The sequence below is a fragment of the Podarcis liolepis genome, assembly GCF_965112155.1.
Source record: "Podarcis liolepis genome assembly, chromosome: 16".
In the NCBI taxonomy this organism is placed as follows: domain Eukaryota; kingdom Metazoa; phylum Chordata; class Lepidosauria; order Squamata; family Lacertidae; genus Podarcis; species Podarcis liolepis.
In genome coordinates, this window is record NC_139567.1 from 8,785,746 (window position 1) to 8,807,611 (window position 21,866).

The following is a 21,866-nucleotide window of genomic DNA, read 5'->3' on the forward strand; positions in this document are numbered from 1 at the left end:
TACAGTGGTACCTCTGGTTACGTACTTAATTCATTCCGGAGGTCCGTTCTTAAGCTGAAACTGTTCTTAACCTGAAGCACCACTTTAGCTAATGAGGCCTCCCATTGTAGAATTGTAGAGTTGGAAGGGACCATGAGGGTCATCTAGTCCAACTCCCAGGAATCTTTTGCCCAACGTGGGGCTTCAACCCACAACCCTGATATTAAGAGTCTCTTTTAAGGCCACATTCATACCATAGATTAAAACATTGTGATACCACTTTAAACAGCCATGGCATGCCCCAAAGAATTCTGGGAATTCTGTAGTTTGTTAAAAGTTCTGAGAGTGGTTAAGAGGCCCCTATTCCCTTCATAGAACTACAATTCCCAGAGTTCCCTGGGAACTGTAGCACTGGTAGCATGATGCTTTCAATGTATGGTGTGATTGTAACCTTGTCATATCCCACCTTATCATGTGTCTTTTAAAAAAAGAAGATATACAACACAGTTAATACAAGTTCCAGACCTCCTTGTTGATGAGGAGCACACTTTGCTGAATCTCTAATACTCTTTGTGTAAAACAAAAATAAAAACACAGCTCACATTGAACCTCATAACCCCAAATCTTCTTGCTACAGAGGTTTATGAAAAAACTCTGCAGTCAGATGTCCGTTGCTATGCTGCTGGCTGCTGGTATTGCCGCTCTTGTTGTTACAACTGTTGTGCTGATGATGATAATAGACCTCTATGTCCTTGTTTCCTGTTTGCAAGCATTTGGCTGTGAAGTTGCAATTTGTTCTGTATTATTAGCTGCTGTGAACCAAACAGTCTGATAAAGCGTGAAGACTGAAAGGAGCAGGGGGGGCAGGGAAAGAGAAGCCTCTTTTGGTGCTTTAGACTCTGAAGTGTCACAACACTGAGCTGGTGAGGGCAATGGTCTTGCAATATTTCATTTAATGCCACCCCAAATAAGCTGCCTGAGGTGGCTGCCACAGCCTCACAAACAGTAGGGCTGGCCCTGCATAGAAGGTTCTGTTGGGATACTGCCAGGGAGACAAAGGCATCAGGCAGCCTATACGCCAGCTCCAGCCGATCCATTGATCTCCTGTAGAACAGCATCAATCAATTAGTGACGCGAGCCTCAGACACATTCCAGGACTCGTGCATGCCCTTTTCGCAGAGTGTCCACAACGGAAGATTCACCCAGGAGAGCATATTTTACAGCTTTATTCAGTGTTGGTCAGAACAAAGGAAAAACATGACTGCTGAGGAAACAGCCAGAAACAAAAACTATATACAAAACGGAAACTCCCTGTGAGCAGGAAGTACGCAGGCTTGTGACACACAACAGCCTGCTCCCTTTTTAAGGTGGAACGGAAATATCCTAACACGTTCTACTAGAACAGGGTAGTCCAACACAAGGACCACAAACAGCCCTCAATGCCTTTTTTTGTGGCCCTCAGCACCTTTGCCTTCGCAATGTGAGGTGCTGGGCTTTGGAAAGGAGGCGTGAGGGCTTTGATGGGATCCTAGAGTTCTCCTTTGCAAAGCCTTGTTTCCAACTTTGGGAATAAGGCGGGGGGGGGCCTAGGACCCTGCCAGAGTTGAGCATCTCCTTCCCAAAGCCCAGCACCTCACTTATCCACCTTTGGGAAGGCAGTGTGAGGGCTGGGGGACACCAAAGCTTGGCCTTGTCCCACACAAGGTAGTGTGCGGTCCGCAGGTTCTGTGTCGAGCTACTTTTGCCAGCCCACTTTGTATGAAAACTTGGACTGACAACAGCATGCTCCCCGTGAACATACTTTTAACCCAAAAACACAAAAAAACAAGCGAGGCACAGACAGGGACGTGGGTGGCACTGTGGATTAAACCACAGAGCCTAGGACTTGCCCGATCAGAAGGTCGGCGGTTCGAATCCCCATGACAGGGTAAGCTCCCATTGCTTGGTCCGTGCTCCTGCCAACCTAGCAGTTCGAAAGCACATCAAGTGCAAGTAGATAAATAGGTACCACTCCGGTGGGAAGGTAAACAGTGTTTTCGTGTGCTGCTCTGATTTGCCAGAAGCAGCTTAGACATGCTGGCCACATGACCTGGAAGCTGTACGCCGGCTCCCTCAGCCAATAAAGCGAGATAAGCGCCGCAACTCCAGAGTCATCCGCAACTGGACCTAATGGTCAGGGGTTACCTTTACCTTTTTAAGTCAATCCAAAATCAGCTGGTATGTGTCTGTGTGGGAGATAAGGCATGGTTTAGGGAAAACATTCTTATGTGCCCAAATGCAGGGCAAGATTTAGCTCATGGGCCAGAGGTTCCTCACCCCTGCTCTAATCGGACCTCCAATATGGCACACAAAAGCACCCCAGCAGAATCTTTGCCCAAGAAAGAATTGTGGAGGGGGCTGGGAGTAACCCCACTTGACCCAGGCCACAGAGCACTGGAGCAAAGGCTCAGGCTAGGGGAAGAAGAGGAAGGAGGTGGGAGATGAATGAGTTTCAGGAATACAGTGGACGCTCGGGTTGCGAACGTGATCCGTGTGGGATGCACATTCGCAACCTGCAGCGTTCGCAACCTGCAGCATTCGCAACCCACAGAGTTTGCAACCCTCAGTGGTGCATCTGCGCACATGTGGGTTGCGCGTCTGCGCATGCGCAAAGCGCAACTTATCACTTTTGCACATGTGCGACCACCAAAACCTGGAAGTAACCCGTTCCGGTACTTCCAGGTTTCGGCGGTCCGTAACCCAAAAAAAGCAACTTGAAGCATCTGTAACCCAAGTTATGACTGTACAGCAGCTCAGCTGGTAATGTAGCAACAGTAAGGTCAACAACACACATTTTTAACAACAAAAATCAATATAAACTTATAGCAAGTGATTAGGATCCTTCCCACAAGGTTGGAACAGAAGCAAGCTTTGGATGTTTTCCTTTTAGCCTGCCTCTCTCCTTTTCCTGAGATCCCTCCCAAGGGTGGCTTCTTCATCTGTCTTCTTCCCTTTCTGCAGGATGGACTTATTCCCAGGAGTAGAGGAAGCTGTCTTAGACAGAGCCAGATCACTGGCTCTTCTAGCTCACTACTGTCTACTGATTGATGGTGGACACTGAGAGTTTCAGACAGAAATCTTTCCCAAACCTACCCTGGAAATGCCAGAAATTGACCGTGGAACCTTCTGCATGCAAAACTACATGCTCTGTGGTCTTTTGCTCAGGAGGGCAGGGTCACTGGCTGGAGGCAATGATTGGAGCACACACACACACCTGGTTTGCAACAAAGCAGCGTGGCCATACTTGTGATGGAGGCAGGGAATGGATTGGGGAAAAGAGCAAGCATATAAAAATTCTGCAGTCACTTTACAAATGCAAAGGGGACCTGCTTGTTCAACCATGGCTTGCATCTTGGCAGATTAAGGGTCTGGCTTCAGCTAGAGGATGTTGTGAGCCTCAGTATAATGGGGGATCAAACCTGAGGTTTCCCCAGCATCCTTTTCACACTCATCACTGTTGTTGTGCTTTGTTCTAGCCTGTTCATTTTCTTCAAAGTTATTTGCAGCTCAGTGACAGTCTCTTTCTCGTACCCACCCACTCTCTTCCTCTACTCCCCTATGAAAGGGGAAGATAATTTCTCTGGAATAAAGAATAAACCTAATTACAGTTGCTGTGCCTGTGTGTGTGTGTGTAGATATATAGATACAGATATAGATAATTTCTACTGTTTACTTTATTACCGTTCGTGTCTCTTCCACTCACTGAGTCTGGTTCTAAATATAGTGCTTTAGTTTATCACTTTGTATAACCGAGGGGTTGTCAACCTGGACGCTACCGCCCACTAGTGGGCATTTCAGGATTCTAGGTAGGCGGTAGAGGGTTCTACGGCACAAGCCGAATCCTCCTTCCATCGAGCACTGGTGGGCGGTAAGGAAATCTTACCATCAAGAAAGATGCATTAGTGGGCGGTAGGTATAAAAAGGTTGACTACTCCTGAACCCCTAGCAAAATGGAAGGAATCTGAGACAGAGTTGCAGTTTTTGTTTCTGCTCTCAATCTCTCCCTGTGTGTGTTTGTGTGTCGCCCTCCCTTCTCCCTTTATCTCCTTCCCATTGATTGATTGATTGATCGATCGATCAATCAATCAATCTATCTCATACTCCTCAACTATTTGGGAGGCTAAGCTCTTGCACAAGATTGCTGCCCCAAAAGATGTGTTTCCCAGTTTCCCTCTGGGACTTGTTGAAGGCAATCTTCGAAATCGAAAAATATATTACAGGGGGCATGCATGAATTGAGGCCAAGCTAGCTGTGAGTTACACATCCTAACGATGGGGAAGAAATTCTATTTGGGTCACATGTTAATGCAAACCTTCAGAGTTCATACATCCAGAGATGATATACAAAGCAAAATATAACAATCCCTTTGCATTCTCACTTCTCCAATTTTTTGTGAAGGTACTTCTCTGGCCAAATATTGTGTCCAAAAATGTTAGCATTATGGGAAAGTGTGGATGAAAATGCCTGTATTAGTGAAATAACATGCAAGACTATTAGGAGAAATTGTTTGCAAAAATACATGTTTGGAAGGATGTGCATTTAAAGGCTAGTGCCTTTTCATCAGAGTGTATTTTTTATGCAAACTGATACAGAAATGTGGAGAACTGGAGATCTGAAAAAAGAGAAATTGAGAAAAACTGAAATTGGCCACCCCAAGCAGTGCTTAAAAATAAATAAATCATGTAGTCGCCTAGTTAGTTTATAAAACAGTACAGAGTTCTGATCTGCTATGGCTAAAGTTGAACCAAATTTGCTCTAGTCACCTTATACAATCCCTGTAAACCAAAACTCACTTATCCAACACAGTTCTGTTAATGCTGTTCTGTTGCTCTGGGGTTGCTTTAAAAGCCATTATAACAGCATAATAATCTGCTAGTTCAGCAGCCACTGTAAATTGTCACGGCCTGCTCCTGAAGTTTGCTATTAATTACATCAATATTAAGATGGTTCCAGCTTCCAGCTAAACTCAGCCTTGGTCAGCACTAGAGGCAGGGAAAACCCTACAAAGATTTTAAGACTGGAAAGTTGGAAATAATTTGGAAGTGTCTCCATCAGAGCAAGTGGAGCAGGAGCAGCTAAAGGATGGAGAGCTGGGTTCAAATCTCCACTCATCACATGGGTGATCTAGGGCCAATGTGCTGTCTCTCCAACTAAAGCTGCCCTACAGGTACAATTCTCAGACTTGGGTCAGCTGCTGTTTAGGCTCTGAAATCTCAAACCGGAAAATCTTGTAGCACCTAAAAGCTTATGGTGGTGTGGCTTGGTGCATGACCCCTCAACTGGTGTGTGTACAGTCCTTGTGGAAGGAATATAGCAGGGGTCCCCAGCCTGCGGCCCATGGCCCGGAAGAGGCCCACAGAGGCCATTTAGCCGACCCACAAGCTGCTCCCTAACTGAGCTGTGAGTCCCTGCGCGCTGCACTAAACCGTCAAAGCATGGCACGGGGACTCTCTTCTGTGGCTCCGGAAATCGCTTCTGCACATGCCCAGATGCCGGAAATCGCATCTGCGCATGTCTGTGGCACTGGAAATTGTTTCTACGCATGCCCAGACACCCAAAATTGCACAATTTTGGGCATCTGGACATGCGCAGGAGCAATTTCTGGCATCGCGGACATGCACAGATGCGATTTCCAGCGTCGCGCTGCACCGGTCCAGCCCACAGAGGATCACCACGGGAATGATCCAGCCCATGCCCAGTAAGCCTTGCAGACCCCTGGAATATAGTTTGGTGGTAGAGCTTTCTTCCTTGCACAAAGAAGATCCCAGGTTCAAGTCCTGGTGTCCCCTGGGGAAAGCTCCTGCCTGAAACCCGAGAGAAATGCTACCAGCCAGTGTGGACAACACTGAACTAGGTGGACGAATGGCAGTTCCTATGGCTTTTGTTGTTGTGTGCTTTGGTTTCTTACCTTGTCAACTGGTGACCCTTCTCCTTTTTCTTTTTCTTCCTAGGAAGTTCCTTTCTCTCGCGTGTGGCGCAGTAACCAGCAGCCACTCCACTGTGCCTTTTCACTGGAGCGCTACACTCCTGCCACCACTCAGCTCTCGTGCAAAATATGTGTCAGACAAGTCAAGGGCCATGAACAAATCCTGCAGATCCAGACATCAATTCTCGAGGCGAGTTCCCATCATCCATTCCCTACTTTGACACATTATATCTTCTCTGTGTAGAAACCGCAGAAATTATGCTTGTAGAGGGAAGTTGAGCATCCATTCTTAATGCTGATTAAAAGTGGTCCGAATTGAACTAAGGAAATTCACCAGAATGAAAAAGGATGCTTGAGGAAACTTGTTGATCTTTGCTGATGGTGATATTTATTCTTCCAACCATTACATTTGCATCTCTTCTTCTCAAAGGAGCTCAGGGTGGCAAACAACAAGGCAATAAAACAACACAAATATAAAATAAAATAAAATAAAATAAAATAAATAGAAATAAAACAAAAAAAATACTTAGAAAAATTTATAACATCTAAAAACAGCCATATATTCTCAAATCTAATAATGTGAAGGTTGCTGGGAGCAGTATCCTTCATCCATCAAATGCCTGGGTGAGGGGGAATAGTCCCCCCTCCAATTGTTTCTGAATGTTATTAATAATCGAGGCAGATGCGCCTCATCACCAGGGCGGGGAGTCCACAAACAAGAAGCAGTCACCAAAAAGGTCCTGTGACAGGTCAGCGCCAACAGAGCCTCCCCCTGCTGATATGAACCGACCTGCCCCTCACTTCCTGGACTAATGTGTAGGTCAGGGTATAGGTCATCATCATAATTACAGTGGCTCCTTGGTTCTCAAACTTAATCCATTCCGGAAGTCCATTCCAAAACCAAAGCGTTCCAAAACCAAGGCATGCTTTCCCTTAGGAAGTAATGCGAAATGGATTAATCCGTTCCAGACTTTTAAAAACAACCCCTAAAACAGCAGTTTAACATGAATTTTACTATCTTACGAGACCACTGATCCATAAAATGAAAGCAAAAAACAATGTACTGTACAGTGGTACCTCTGGTTAACGCTTCTGGTTACAAATGTTTCAGGTTGTGAGCTCCGCTAAGTAGATGCTCCTGGTTGCGAACTTTGCCCCTGGATGCAAACGTAAAAGATCACATAACCATAGAGTTGGAAGGGACCATGAGGGTCATCTAATCCAACCCCCTGCAGTGCAGGAATCTTTTGCCCAACAAAGGGCTCAGATCCACAACCCTGAGATTAAGAGTCACACACTTTACTGACTGAATGTTTAACAGACCACTGTATTTTAATACTTTGTTGGAAGCCGCCCACGGTGGCTGGGGAGACCCAGCCAGATGGGCAGGGTATAAATAATAAATTATTATTGTTATTATAATTATTATGAACGATCCCAGCTTCTAGATGATGGAAATACAAAAACCTTCTTTAGGCATTGTCAGGGAACTACCATCAGAGGCACGGGAGAAGGAGAGGGTCTCTGATTCTGCAGGGGAAGGTCCAAGCGCTAGAGGGAGACTCAGCCGGGAAGAAGGGGAAGAGAATGAGTGTAACACCAGGGATCCAGGAGAGCAACGGGACAGGGAGGTGCAGGGGCTCTAGGACTCTTCGGTGGAAGTTAGCGAGGAGAGCCCAAGCACCCCGCTGCCCACGCCCACCCTGCGCAGGAGACTCCCGCGCAGTGAGAGGCGGAGACGATTGGGCATCAAACAACTCTTATGTTGGCAACGCTTTAAGAAACGCCCACAGACAGATTCTATGAGTGACTAAGGGCAGCCACGCTGAGATGGGCTGTGCAGTCCAGAGGGTTTAACCAGGCAATCTAATGCTCAAACGGAGCAGGATTACGCACGAGTAACTCCCAACCCATTATAGGCATCCAGTTTGAAAGTGCAATGGGACACGCAGAAAAATAGGAAGTGAGCCTTGCCCACTTGACCACCCTGCATGCATCAATCACACTGTGATTGGCATTAGCCCAAAGGTGTCTACTCATAGGAACATAGGAAGCTGTCTTCTGCTGAGTCAGACTATTGGCCCATCTAGCTCAGTACGTAGGGTTCCCACATTTTTTGTTTATTTATTTACTATTTCCACATGCACTCTGCTTTTCCACATAAGTGGGTTCAAAGAGACTCACAACGCAGCAGCAAGAAAAACAAGCCAGTACATCATTGGAATAATAGGGTGGTTTCACACTAAGTCTGCTCAAAGTAGACCCATTGCAATTCATGACCCTAAATTAATCCCATCCATTAACTTCAACAGGTCCACTCTGAAGAGGACTAGGATAAGGCCCATAGTCTTGATGCCAATTCATTTCAAAACATGATAACAACCACACACAAAGACCTGCAAAAACAATTTCGAAAGCAAAATACAGCAGAGATACAAGAAAAACATTGCTAGGCAGTCAGTGTGTCTTATCCACAGCACATAGCCAATTAGATAAATAATTCGTTTTGATATTATAGATGTTTTAACATTTTAAATTCATTGCAAAATAAACCATCCAACATGAAAACATATGAATTGGATAAATATATACAGTGGTTGTTGTTGTTGTTTAGTCGTGTCCGACTCTTCATGACCCCATGGACCAGAGCACGCCAGGCACTTCTGTCCTCCACTGCCGCCCACAGCTTGGTCAAAATATACAGTGGTACCTCGGGTTAAGAACTTAATTCGTTCTGGATGTTCATTCTTAACCTGAAACTGTTCTTTACCTGAAGCACTACTTTAGCTAATGGGGCCTCCTGATGCCGCCGTGCCGCCAGAGCACAATTTCTCTTCTCATCCTGAAGCAAAGTTCTTAACCCGAGGTAGTATTTCTGGGTTAGCGGAGTCTGTAACCTGAAGCATCTGTAACCTGAAGAGTCTGTAATCTGAGGTACCACTGTAAATCCGAGTCAAGTATGATAAGCATTTCCAATTCAATCAGATATTAACAATACCACAACCGATACATAGCAGTACTATACCAAGTGGTCTAAAAACTACCAAATAAAAGTGCATAAAACATGGGGCAGAAGTGGTAGTCAATCAGGGTTCGTGTCCCCAAGGTGATGGTAGCAGTACTAGTGTCCCCATGTTGAAAACCTTACAATTTGTCTTCCTTGTCTCTCTCATACTAACACTGATAGAACCACTAAATGTCTGTTTCATATGCACATCAATCCGGCATTGACAGGAGACTGTGCCCAGTGCACAAAAATTCTCTGAGGGAGCAGGGCTCACTCCATGCATTCTGGCTTCCTCCTTCGCATGTTCAATGGTTCATTCAACAACAGGCTCATTGCTTCCACATATTATTGCTTGTGTTTTTACAAGCCAGGTAGCAGCAGCTTATCTTCAAAGTGCAGAGCTCCAAATCTGCTGCATATTTAATTAAAAAATAGGACGAACCTACAGCACTCCTATTACTTTGCATGGATGTCTCTTGAGGTGTGCCATAAATGTTATACGGAAAGGCTTGTAGCACCATTCGCCTGAAGTATTTACATCATGCCAGCACCCAGAAGTCCCAGGCAAGAGGCATATCCTGTTTATTATTATTATTATTATTATTATTATTATTATTAATAGAATTTTTATACCACCCTATACCCAGGGGTCTCAGTGCTTCCTGAATGGCGGGTGCTTCCCAAATGGAGTTTATTATTGCCTCAGTGCTCCTCAAATCTGGACATAATTTACAGTGTCCACATGATGATGTCCTTAGAAAAATGCAAGGCCATACTTTTTCTTTTTAAATTGCATCTAGATTTCTCCTTAAATCTGATGAGTAAAACTAACCCGTTATTCCTCTTTCTTTGCCAAATGAAACTCAAGTAAGGAAGCAACATGACATGGCACTATTATTATTATTATTATTATTATTATTATTATTATTATTATTATTATTACCTACAAATTGCTTAATATTTTAAACATCTAAGCAGAGCACAATATAAAAGCAAAAGCTGTAGTATAACAAAAATTCAACTCACCTTTTTGTCCAGGGTCTTTCTGACAAATAACAGCAGACCCCATTTTTGTGTTTAAATCCCCCAAATTCCTGTTTCCTTTTCAAAAACATCCGTTTAGATTACTGTTTTACTGAAACATTATCTGCTCAGCATGGCAAAAGCTTGCCAGAACAGGAAAAATTTCACCAAGTGATAAAAACTAATAGGAAGGGAAGGCAATATATTCCATAACCTGGATGCAGCCACCAATCTGCCCTTTCTTATATCCCAACCAATTGTGCTTCCAACAACAGGCTTCCCCCCCATCTGGTGGCCACTTTCTTTTCCTACCCAGATATCATCGCAGGATAGAACAATGCCATCATATAGCATCATTCTAAGGAGATCTCTGAGTGTGTGTATTTTCTTTTCCTTAAATGGCAGCTCTTGAGATTGTTCGAAGTGCTGTTGTTGCTCAAGGTCAGCCATCCCTGAAAACCACCCAAATCACCTCCCTCAATTTTGCTGGCATTTCTGCTTAGCTGTAGTGAATGTAGTACATTTTCAGATTTCTCAGCACTGTTGTGACTCTACCCAGAGCCCAGTACAATGCATGTAATGCCTGTGATTTTTCTTTAGCAGATATAATGGTATCTTGTTTGTTTTTTTAAAGATATTTATTAAAATTTTCAAAATATTACAAAATGAAAAAAGAAAAAAGAAAAATAAAAAATAAAAAACAGTTAAAAACAACTCAATCTTTCCATTACTTATTTTTCATTAGCTTGTTTCCCAGACCTCCTCGCGCCTCCCTTTTTTGTATTCTAGTTCAGTTTGTTAGTTCAGCAAATCCTTCCTCTCTTAATTTATCCTAATCTTTAATCTTAAAATATTGTGACATTAAATTTTTACCTATTAGTAATCCATTTTTCATATTCCCTTATAGTATTACAGCTAAAAACAACTTAATTTCTATCCAACATCATTCTAACATTCATTAATTTTACAATATTTCTGTAAATAGTCTTTAAACTTTTTCCAATCTTCTTCCACCGACTCTTCTCCCTGGTCTCGGATTCTGCCAGTCATTTCCGCCAATTCCATGTAGTCCATCACCTTCATCTGCCATTCTTCCAGAGTGGGTAAATCTTGTGTCTTCCAGTACTTTGCAATGAGTATTCTTGCTGCTGTTGTGGCGTACATAAAAAAAGTTCTATCCTTCTTTAACACCAATTGGCCGACTATGCCCAGGAGAAAGGCCTCTGGTTTCTTCAGAAAGGTATATTTAAATACCTTTTTCATTTCATTATAAATCATCTCCCAGAAAGCCTTAATCCTTGGGCACGTCCACCAAAGGTGAAAGAATGTACCTTCAGTTTCTTTACATTTCCAACATTTATTGTCGGGCAAGTGATAATTTTTTGCAAGCTTGACTGGGGTCATGTACCACCTGTATATCATTTTCACAATATTCTCTCTTAAGTCATTACATGCCGTGAACTTCATACTTGTGGTCCATAACTGTTCCCAGTCAGCCATCATAATGTTATGTCCAACACCTTGCGCCCATTTAATCATAGCAGATTTCACAGTTTCATCCTGAGTATTCCATTTCAACAGCAAGTTATACATCCTTGACAAAATCTTTGTTTTGGGTTCTAACAGTTCTGTTGCCAATTTTGATTTTTCCACCTGGAATCCATTTTTTTTGTCCAAATTGTATGCCTCCATTATTTGATAATAATGAAGCCAGTCTCACACTTTGTTTTTTAATTTTTCAAAACTCTGCAATTTCAATTTGTCTCCCTCTTCTTCCAAAATTTCCCAATATTTCGGCCTATAATGGTATCTTGTTTAACGGCATTAGAAAGCAAGGCACAACCCTTTCCAGTGAGCTGAACAAGCTAGACTAGAGAGAGAGAGCTCAACTCAACTTTTAATGCAATAACGGTTTTGTTTTTGTGCGTAGAATGAAAAGGAAACCATCGCATTCTTTGCACATGATGACAGTAACTTTCCTGCTCAGATGGGTCCGCAAGCCTTCAAGATTCCCTACTCCATCAGGCAAAGGATATGCGCAACTTTTGACACACCCAGCGCCAAAGGCAAAGACTGGCAGATGTTAGCACAGAAAAACAGCATCAACAGGTAATCCAGTGCAATTCTGAATGGCAACCAGTCCATTGCTGTTATTGGAGCAGTGTGCTGTGACATTCCCTGCTCCCTGCCTTCTCTACTTTTCTCAGTCACTGTTGTTATATTTGCACATCAATCTGCAATTCAGACATTTTCCAATATCTTGAAAGCTTCAACATTTTAAATTATCACCAGGACACTGTTCCCAGTGGAGGGCCTGCAGGATACTTCCTTGGAAGTTTTTAAGCAGATGTTGGATGGCTATCTGTCATGTATGCTTTAGCTGATAATCCTGCACTGCAAGGGGTTGGACTAGATGACCCCTGGGTCCCTTATGATTCTATGATCCACCAGCACCTTTCAGAAATTTCCACCTCCAAAAGGTTTGCCTTATGCCATCATTTGCTTCCTTTCAGAAGCATACCAACACCTGTTCCTAGAAGATTTCGAGGCTGCTGCTTGACAAAACGGTTGCTTTAAGTTTGAGATAATCCCCTTTATGTTGTTTGGGTTCTTTTTGAAAAGAAAGAAAGAAAAGGAAACAAAATCTTAGGCTTTCATTCATTACATTTTTATGAGGTTACATCTTTATATTGTAAATGAACGCCAAATTTTTCATCCTGGTTACAGTTAATTGGAACTCAATAGAAAATACTTTTTTTCTCAAGAAAGTAGAAGTTAATTGCACATTTGCTTGAAAAAGGCTGAGTGTCAATTCAACAGTACTGAGTTGTACAGTACACTGCACATTTTGTTATTTACCATTGTATGTGTTGATTCATTACATATGAGAGTATAATTCAGTGATTGTTTTTAAGTGTGGTTGGGTATGAAGGTTCTGGCTGTTGTTGTTATTGGGTAAAACCTATATATATCGTGTATAGATTTATATTGTAAACCACTTTACAAACAATAACAAGGGGTGTCCGAAATGATGTAAAACAAATAATGTGCAAATTAAATGTGGCAGAGTAGAATTTATAAGAGTGTCGATATTGCATTGCAATATTCTGCCACGCCTGATGATAATCATTTTAGCTTACCTGAATTTGTAAGGCTTTTCTTAAAAAATGAACATATAGTGTGATTTGTGGAAAGGCCATTGTTCATCGATTGAGCCCATGCTTTCTGTGCAGAAGTATCCAGATCCAATCCCTGACACCTCCAGAGAGGACTTGCAAAAACTCCTTCCCCAACCTTTGGTCCTAGGTGTCATTAGACTACAACATGGGAAGGCTGATGCAGCAATACTGAGCTAAACTGGCCATTGTCTGACTCAGTGCGAGGCAGCCTCCTATTCTCTTTCTGCAAAACTCCAAGTTTTAGGCTGACTCCTTCCTCCTTCCTGCAGTAGTCCACTTTCTCTCGCACTCTCTTCAGTTCCAATCCAATCAGCCTAGAGAAAATGGGCTGATGAGCAGGGCTGTTTTCAGAACCAGAAGTCAGTTCCAGCATCTCCAATGGCAATGCCACCCAATCTCCCATGGGTGCCATTGCCATCATAAGAGAACAAGGGAGGCATTCATGGTGAGTTCCGACAGCTCTTTTTCTAGAAACGCAGCACTGCCAATGAGTGAGAAAGCAATAGAAGCAGCTGCTCTTTTTGTTCACTCCCATTGCTTGACAGTTCTCTTCCTCGGCGATGTAAGGACTGAATGGAGGGCAATGGCAAGAGGAAGAGCAGCGCAGCCAGTGGGGGCTGAAATGTGGGCCGCAGTTGATGCCCAGCAAAGCCGATTCTCATGATTGCATCAGCAAGAATAGCCTCAACTATTCTAGCCAGTCGTCGTCATCCCCCCATTTCCTTTCTTGGTTTTATAAAAAAGAATTGGATCAAAATATATGCTTCTGGGCAAGGTGGCTGGGAAGGGTGTTGAATGTGTATGTAAATAATAATTAAAGGTAAAGGTAAAGGGACCCCTGACCATTAGGTCCAGTCGCGGATGACTCTGGGGTTGCGACGCTCATCTCGCTTTACTGGCCAAGGGAGCCGGCCAGCATGACTGAGCCGCTTCTGGCGAACCAGAGCAGTTCACAGAAACGCCATTTACCTTCCCGCCAGAGCACTACCTATTTATCTATTTGCACTTTGACGTGCTTTTGAACTGCTAGGTTGGCAGGAGCAGGGACCGAGCAATGGGAGCTCACCCCGTCGTGGGGATTCGAACTGCCGACCTTCTGATTGGCAAGCCCTAGGCTCTGTGGTTCAGACCACAGCACCACCCGCATCCCATAAATAATAATTAGAAATGGCAATAGTATCAATTAACCTGTACAACCCATCCACAATAATAGTTTCCGTCCAAATTGATACCTTTCCTGCCCATGTGGCAGATGAAGATGATGGCAGCAGACACTGACCCTATGCCTTCTCCTTGGTGGGAATGATGCGCAGTAGCATAGGTTTGCCACTGGGGATCTGTAGCTGTAGTCTCTGGCAAGAAAACTAACTGCTCTAGCTGGGTCCTGCCACCAAGCTACATTCTGTGCCTTGGGACAGGGGAAAGGGGAGGCAGAAGCAGCTCCCAGAATGTCTGTAGGGTTTTGCTTGTCTTGATCCTGCACACAAACTTTCAAGCAGACTTGTTTGCCTATGGAAGTAGGTGCCTTTGATTGGATAATGCTGGCGCTCTTGTCTGAATCTAAAACAGCCAAGTGGCACAATTTCAATAGGGGAGAGATTACCTGGATTAGTGATGAGTGGGACCTGCAACAAAACGCTACCGGGCATCCTCGCCTCTTAGCAAGAGGACTGCTGTTCATGGGTCTTTTCCGCAGTGTCTGCCGAGAATGCCCAGCCCTTATTGGGGGCTTAGTTGTATTCGTTGTGAAGATGCCAGCATGGCGATATACCTTCAACTTTCTCAGTAGCCCCATTGCTGGTCTATTTCCATTAGCACGCAGCAGCTCATCAGTTTGGGAATGATGTCTTCCCTGACATTCCCATTAATGTCCCATTAATGTCTTCCCATTAATCAGCAGACCTGGGAAACAATTGGGTGCAGGGCTGAATCCAATGTCAGTCCTGCTCAGAGTAGACACATTGAAATGAATGAACCCAACTGAGTCGTGTCCTTTTAACTTCTACTCTGAATGGGACTGGGTCCAACCCACAGAACCCAACTTGCTATTCTGAATTTAAAACTTTAAAAAGGTTGAGCCGTTAAAGAAGCTGAACGCTTGTACTTCTTTCTTTTCAAAAAGAAAAGGGAGAAGAGAATCTCATTAACAGGCAAGCCAAATTCTGTACCTTTTTAAACAAGTGGATCTCTTCCCAAGCTCCTATCCTGGGCATTTGTTAGACTTGTTTGGAACTAGCTGTGCCTTCTGGAACTGAAGCATGTGTGTTTTCTATTGGCTACACTAATTGCTCATGGAAGGAAGGAACAAGGCACCAGAGGCAAATTGGAGCTGGATGCTTTCTGGATGTTTGGAACAACTATCCAGCCTGCAGTCTGTTTTGTATGGATTTTGAACCAAGATATGTGGTTTTTAGAACAAGCGAGTGCAGGTGGCTGAGCTGGCTGGCTGGCTGTCTTTTTTTTCTGGGGGTTTGTTGTCGTTGAGTTCCTTGTGTTTCCTTGCTAGGAACATTGTTCAGCTATCTATTATTAATGAAAAGACTGGAAAGGGACTACTTGGTTGCATTTCTGGCAGAGAGACTGCACACGTGAGCAGTATATTAACATTGTCTACTGTGACCGTAAATGACGCAGCACTAGAAATCACCAGAGAAACGGTGGGAGCTTCAGGTCCTCCATCTCATTGCACTGCAGATAATTCCTCTGCATTGTGTATTTCAGGGATGTCCAACCTGCGGCCTTCCATATATTGTTGGCCTTCAGCTCCCATCAGTTCTGACTCTGGGCAGTGCAGCCTGCTGTTAGAGAGGAACAGAGTTGTCAATTTCAGTTTCTAATTTCACAAACCTTAAGATAATTCCACCCCATTTTTGCATCGATTTGCCATTTATTTATTTTTAAAGTCTGCACAAAAAAGGTATGTGTTTTCATGCTCATGTATCTTTCAAATATATGGAATTTTGTCCAATGTACACATTTTGGCAAGGAATTTTTTTCATAGGCTTTGCATGTTATTCTTCATTAATATATGCATTTCTGTTCACACATTTTTATGGTTGGAGAACCACACCACTGAATTCAGAGACATGTGACTCTTGAAGGACAGTTGTGGTTTGCTTTGTTTATTGGTTGGAGGAGTGTGAATTAGGTAGGTGCACGTTAAAATCTGAACCCAATGAATTCCCCTTCGTCCCTCGTTGGAGTCTAGCATCATCTGGATTGCTATAGATTCCCTACCCTTGGTGTGCTTGCACACACATACATAGGTGCCCATTCAAGCTGTTCATGGTTTCTTTTAAAAAAAGACACTTTTTTGTGGTCCATGGCTATGGTCATCCTGGAACTGAAGGAGTGGAAAGATTTTGGGGGAAGGGATGTTGCTTCTCTTAGGCAAGTCACTAGATTTTGAATTTTAGATTTTGCAATCCGGGATGGCAATCTCAGCGATACCCAAACTATTATGCCACTTTGAACAGTCATGGCTTTCTCCCAATGAATTCTGGGAGCTGAGAGTTCTTAGGAGACCCCTGTTCCCTTCACAGAGCTATGGTTCCCTGGGTCTTTTACCAATCAATCCCTCTTCCCAGGGAACCATAGGAACTATGGGTTTTTGAAGGGGATTTTACTGAGACTTTTCATGGGCACCATAAGAGCTACGTGTGGGGAAGGGGGCAGCACACTGGTGCCTACAGGTGTCGCTCTGACAACCCCTGATATAGCCCTATCTGATGTTTGTAGGTGAGGGTGGGCGCAGGGCTGAATGTGGCATGTATAGAGCCCTATCAATCATTAAAAGACCACATTAGCATTATTTCTAGAATCCTTGCAACAACCCAGTAAAGCTGGTATTATTAGCTTCCTCTTAATTGCAGGTGGGGAGCAGAGACTGAGGGTCAAACAACATGTATCATGGCATCATAATTCTAACTCAGGATCTACTGGTTGTATCTCAGATGTTTAACTATAGCGACTTTCCCCATCAGGGCTAGATGGCTGAAATGAAGAAAACTAACCAGGAGCAGTCTTCTGTGTGAAAGGGCTGTGAGCTCAGTTCAGCTCTCACGCCGAAAACAAATTCCTAGGCTCAGATTGCGCTCAGAAACACCTTGCTCTCTAATTCCAACTATGGCTTTTGCATCTAGCTCTGATTGGCAGATCTTGTGGTTCTAGTAAAAAAACACAACAATAACCCCAAAGTAGATCCAACATGAAGTCTATCCAAACCTACTTTAGGCTTGGAAGAATTTACTCTAATAAGCCAATAGTTTAAACTTTGAGAACATAACACTATTAAGGCAATGTAGCTGCTGTACCAGAGGCAATGCAGCAATGTCTTGGATTGAGTGGAAAGCAAGAAAGCTTACAGTTATTTGTTTATTGATTGAGGTAAAAAGTTGCCTGAACAAGTGAAGATGTGTCGTAGTGGGTCTACCCCCCAATGTTCCCAAGAATGCAGGTGCCTCTTGGGCCTTTGGACATGAAGGGACTGCAGTATGAACACACTTTGAAGCCTTTGTGCAGTCAGGGATCCCAATAGGGAAGGTTCCATCTCAGCTGAACACACATAGAAACTAGGAACGAAAGAGAAATTTCATTCAATTTACATCTCAAGATGAACCTGTCTAATTCACACTTTCCACATCAATATGCAAACCAAAACACAGCCTTCCTTTGAAATTCACACTTCTCTGAATTTTGCCATGTAGTTCTCCAGCCAAGTAATATGTACAAAAATGCATATATTCATGAAATAACATGCACAAATGAAGCCTGATGGGGGAACATTGCTTCGCAAAAGTGTGCATATTAGGATAAATTTTCACAAAAATTCTGGTAAATATTCATAAGGACTTAAAAAACAATAATTGCAAACTGATGTGGGAAACTGAACTTAAGATTGGAAAAAATGAGAAACTGAGAGAAAGCAAAACTGACAGATTTCACTTATCCATGTTAGAAAGTCTGTTCAGACCATCATCCTTAACAGAGAGAGGTCTGAGAGGAGCCAGGGCACTCATGTGTACGCTGTTTCTCCTCTGCACACTTGTAGCCCTCACGAGTTCAGGCAAACCCTGGAAGAAGGGTGAAGAGCTCTGCAGAAGGTTGGGATCCAGTGCTGAGCCTGTACTCTGAGCAATATTTACTTATTTCAGCTCAGCACTTAGTCAGGAAGCTTAGATCTGACATTTTGCCAGGCATTATGTGGTAAAGGTTTGGATGACTTTTCGCAAAATGCTCTGGTCCTCTCGGCTTTAGCTGGTAAACTAACTATATCTAGCATCTAAGTTTCTGTATGTTCATATGCAAGGAAAAGTCGGCTCATATTTTCCATTTAGCATATTAACCCATCTCTTCTACTTCGTGCTGCTTCTAGGATTTAGCAAAGATACCTCATGATCAGCACCGTTGAAATGGTACTTCCAGGCCCTGAGCTGATTCACACATGCACCAACACCTAGGCATCTCACTGGTGACGCACCCAGATATCTCACCACTTGGTGGTGATGAGCCACAGCTAAACACAAGAACTGCCTCCACTGAAATGTAATATGCATGAGATAACATAAGAGTGTATGAAAAAGTCTGTGGTGATAAATTTCACATAGTCAGTGTGATATGAAGCAGTGGACCCACACTTATGTGAACTGACCTCAGTCACTATCTGAGAAGTTCTTTGAGCGATTGTAGTTCCACAGAGATTTAATTCCAGAAAGCCTTACATGGATGTATTATGTATAATAAGCTGTATGTAAATATGACTATGCATATGCATGCTTCCTAGCTTGCTAGTTTTACTTGGATGATTATTCCCAGAGGAAATAACACAAGTCAATTTGTCAAAAGGCACAGTCTCTTAATAGCATAGTCTGAAAATAATATGCATTCAGCAACCAGTTTGTTCCAGCAGGTCTTGCGCAAATAAATGCCCTGAACGTTCCCATCAATCTTGTGTGCACACTTTAGCAAAATATATAAAAAATGGCTTATGAAGAAAGGCAACTAAAAAAAAAATCAAGTTCCATGCCAAAGCACACCAAACCTTGCATACAAACTCACAATATTTGCTTGTGCCATGGTGATTTGTTACTAAATTATGGATCATGCTTTAGAAGTCCTTGTTATTTACACTGGGATGCAGGTACCTTTGTTCATGCAAACAGCCTTGTTTATCCAGCTCTCTAAAAAGTCAATGTGTTGCTACCACTTAGCCAAAAAGTTCATTTCCAAAAAAATGCACTGCTATTCCTGTGTGCCATCGTGATATTAAGCCTATTATTTAGACGCAGCGTATTTTCATGGAATGTGCAGCCTGTGGATTGTATCCAGTGTTCTCTGTCTGTTAATGCAAGTGCTCATGTGAGTTTTAGTCTTGTGGAACAGATGAATCTAACACAACAGTTGTGCCAGTGGAAACTCATCACTCAATGTATTCTGCAGTCTATTGTGCAACTAAGGTTGCATTCAGACACTTTATTTTGTTTCTATGGCACTTTCTTACAGTTCTGCATTCTCTGTGACATAAAAGCCACTTCTGAAGTCTAGCAGAAATTCAGTACTCATTTCTATGTTAGTTGCTTCCAGAAAAGAAAAGAAAATCCTGTTAACTTGGAAAATTATCGGACAAAATCTGGGGCGGCATTCTGGCATACTGTACTTTCCTGCTATTTTCATGGTTGGATCGTGGGGAAACAGAAACAGCATGCACATAAAGGTGGTGACATGTCCAATGACGTCCACGGTTGCATCACACCACACCCATTGGTGTGAATGAATTTAGTGTGACATGTGGCTTATTGATTAAAAAAAACCCTCACAGTTCCATAATGCAACAGGTAGCTCAGTCAGTAGAGCATGAGACTTTTAATCTCAAGGTCAGGGGTTCGAGCCCCACCAATGATCTACTGCAGACGTCCAGTGATCTAACAGTAGATCACAATCTACCTGTTGGACATGCCTGAATTAGATGACCCTCGTGGTCCCTCCAAGTCTACATTTCTATGATTCTATGCAGTGTAACAGGAACATTAAAAACTGGGTCAGGCATTCTAACATTAAAACATATGGAGTAAGCCCCACATCTGAATGTACCCAAAGTTACCTGCATTTATGCATTTTCTTGTTCAGCAATGTTCTCCTGGCACAAGACATTTCAGCAGTGGAACCGTTAAGACAACTTAACTTAGTGCTGTATTGGATGAAACCTTAAAAGTAGTTAGATTCCAAAGTTCCTCCCTACATTTCCCAGAGATCGCCTGAGTTTTGCAAGCAATCCTACCAAGTATCTGTGAGGGGGGCAGTCATCATCCTGAACCCTAACCCCTTTGTTTTTGCCTCTCTCATTTAGGAATTTGTCTTACTTTGCTACCCAGCGCAGCCCATCTGCTGTTATTTTGGACTTGTGGGAAGCCAGGCATCAGCACGATGGCGATTTAGACTCTTTAGCCTGTGCACTGGAAGAGATAGGAAGGACACAGCCCAAAAACTCTAATCTAACAGAAACTCAAATCGAGGAGTCCAACTTCAGCTACAGCAGACAAAATGGACTTTAGTCATCACTTTCGAAGAACTGATAGCCAGCTTGGACTTTGTAACTGAGGGAATTCCTGTGAGCCGGAAGAAACCATGTGCTACAATCACACATCCTTCCCATGATTCATTGGCTCTCTCCTTCACGCCATCAAACCAATTTGCATCTGGAGGAACAGAAGAAGCTGGCAAGCCATAAAGAAGACCCAGGCCCCTTTACACAACTGTTGCTGTAAGAGGGTGGGGAAAACAATCTCCCAATGAAGATTAAAGATTAAATCACAATGAAGATTAAATTTGATACTTAAGTGCAGAAAATGAGTACGATCTTTTGGCTACCACAACCAAGAGAGGAAAAGATTAAAATTATGGAATATTTAAAAGATGCCTGGATTTTTCTAAATCTTAGACCTCTCTGTGTTTTGGTTTGCTCAGTTGTTTCTTCTCTGTGTGTTTTGTGGCTTTCTTGTTTAGTTTTCAACTAAAGCCAAGCAGCGTGGGCACTCACTGAGGCAATGGCCATTTAGGGGGCTCAGGTAAGATGGAGCTGGTGCCACAATCACCACTAGAAAGAGGGGGGAGGACAGAAAACAATGAATTGCTAGAAGTTGGTATCTGCCTTGGGTACAAAAACTTTGTGTGATTAACCTGCTTTTTAAGAAAGTGGTTGGGTGCATTAATATTAGGGTGTGCACTGACCACAAGATTTGGTTTGGGCTGCAATTTGGCACTTTGGAAAACAGCTTACCTTGGTTGGAGGTGCTGTGTGATTTGACGCAGAGGCCATCAGAGTCTGCTTCAATCGCCCCATCCTCTCCACTTCTGGAAAATTTTTAAATGGGGCTGTAACATTTCCTTCCTTTTCACAGAAGTGGGTAAAATTTGAAGGTATTGTAGAGTCTCAAGAGTGGATTAACACCACTGAATTACAGGTAAATAAGTGCAACTTAAATTTTTTTTAAAAGAAAGCAGAAATATCTGTAACTTTTTAATATTTTGGCAGAATTGAATGAAATATGCAGGTAAGGCTGCCCTTTCTTGGGGCACGAATTTCTCCAAATTTCAGAAGGATACATTCAGTGGTCTTATTCCAAGGACAGCCATTATAGGGTGGGTAAAATCACTCAGTCTGCTACTGTTTTGTGGGGATTCAGTTAGAAAATTGCTGAAAAGTTGCCCCTAGGTA

At 43.0% G+C, this 21,866-nt stretch overlaps 1 protein-coding gene across 4 annotated transcripts in view; it reads left to right on the top strand.

Annotated features, from left to right (window-relative positions):
* Window positions 1–21,063, top strand: part of UNC5D (unc-5 netrin receptor D) — a 426,529-nt gene extending 405,466 nt beyond the window's left edge. For all 4 annotated transcript variants that reach the window (XM_083480386.1, XM_083480387.1, XM_083480388.1 and 1 more), the window contains 3 exons: window positions 5,970–6,134; window positions 11,905–12,083; window positions 20,499–21,063. In XM_083480386.1, the coding sequence (XP_083336512.1) occupies window positions 5,970–6,134; window positions 11,905–12,083; window positions 20,499–20,703 (549 nt within the window). In that variant the 3' untranslated portion in view covers window positions 20,704–21,063. The remainder of the gene's footprint in view (window positions 1–5,969; window positions 6,135–11,904; window positions 12,084–20,498) is intronic.
* Window positions 21,064–21,866: the final 803 nt, after the last annotated feature.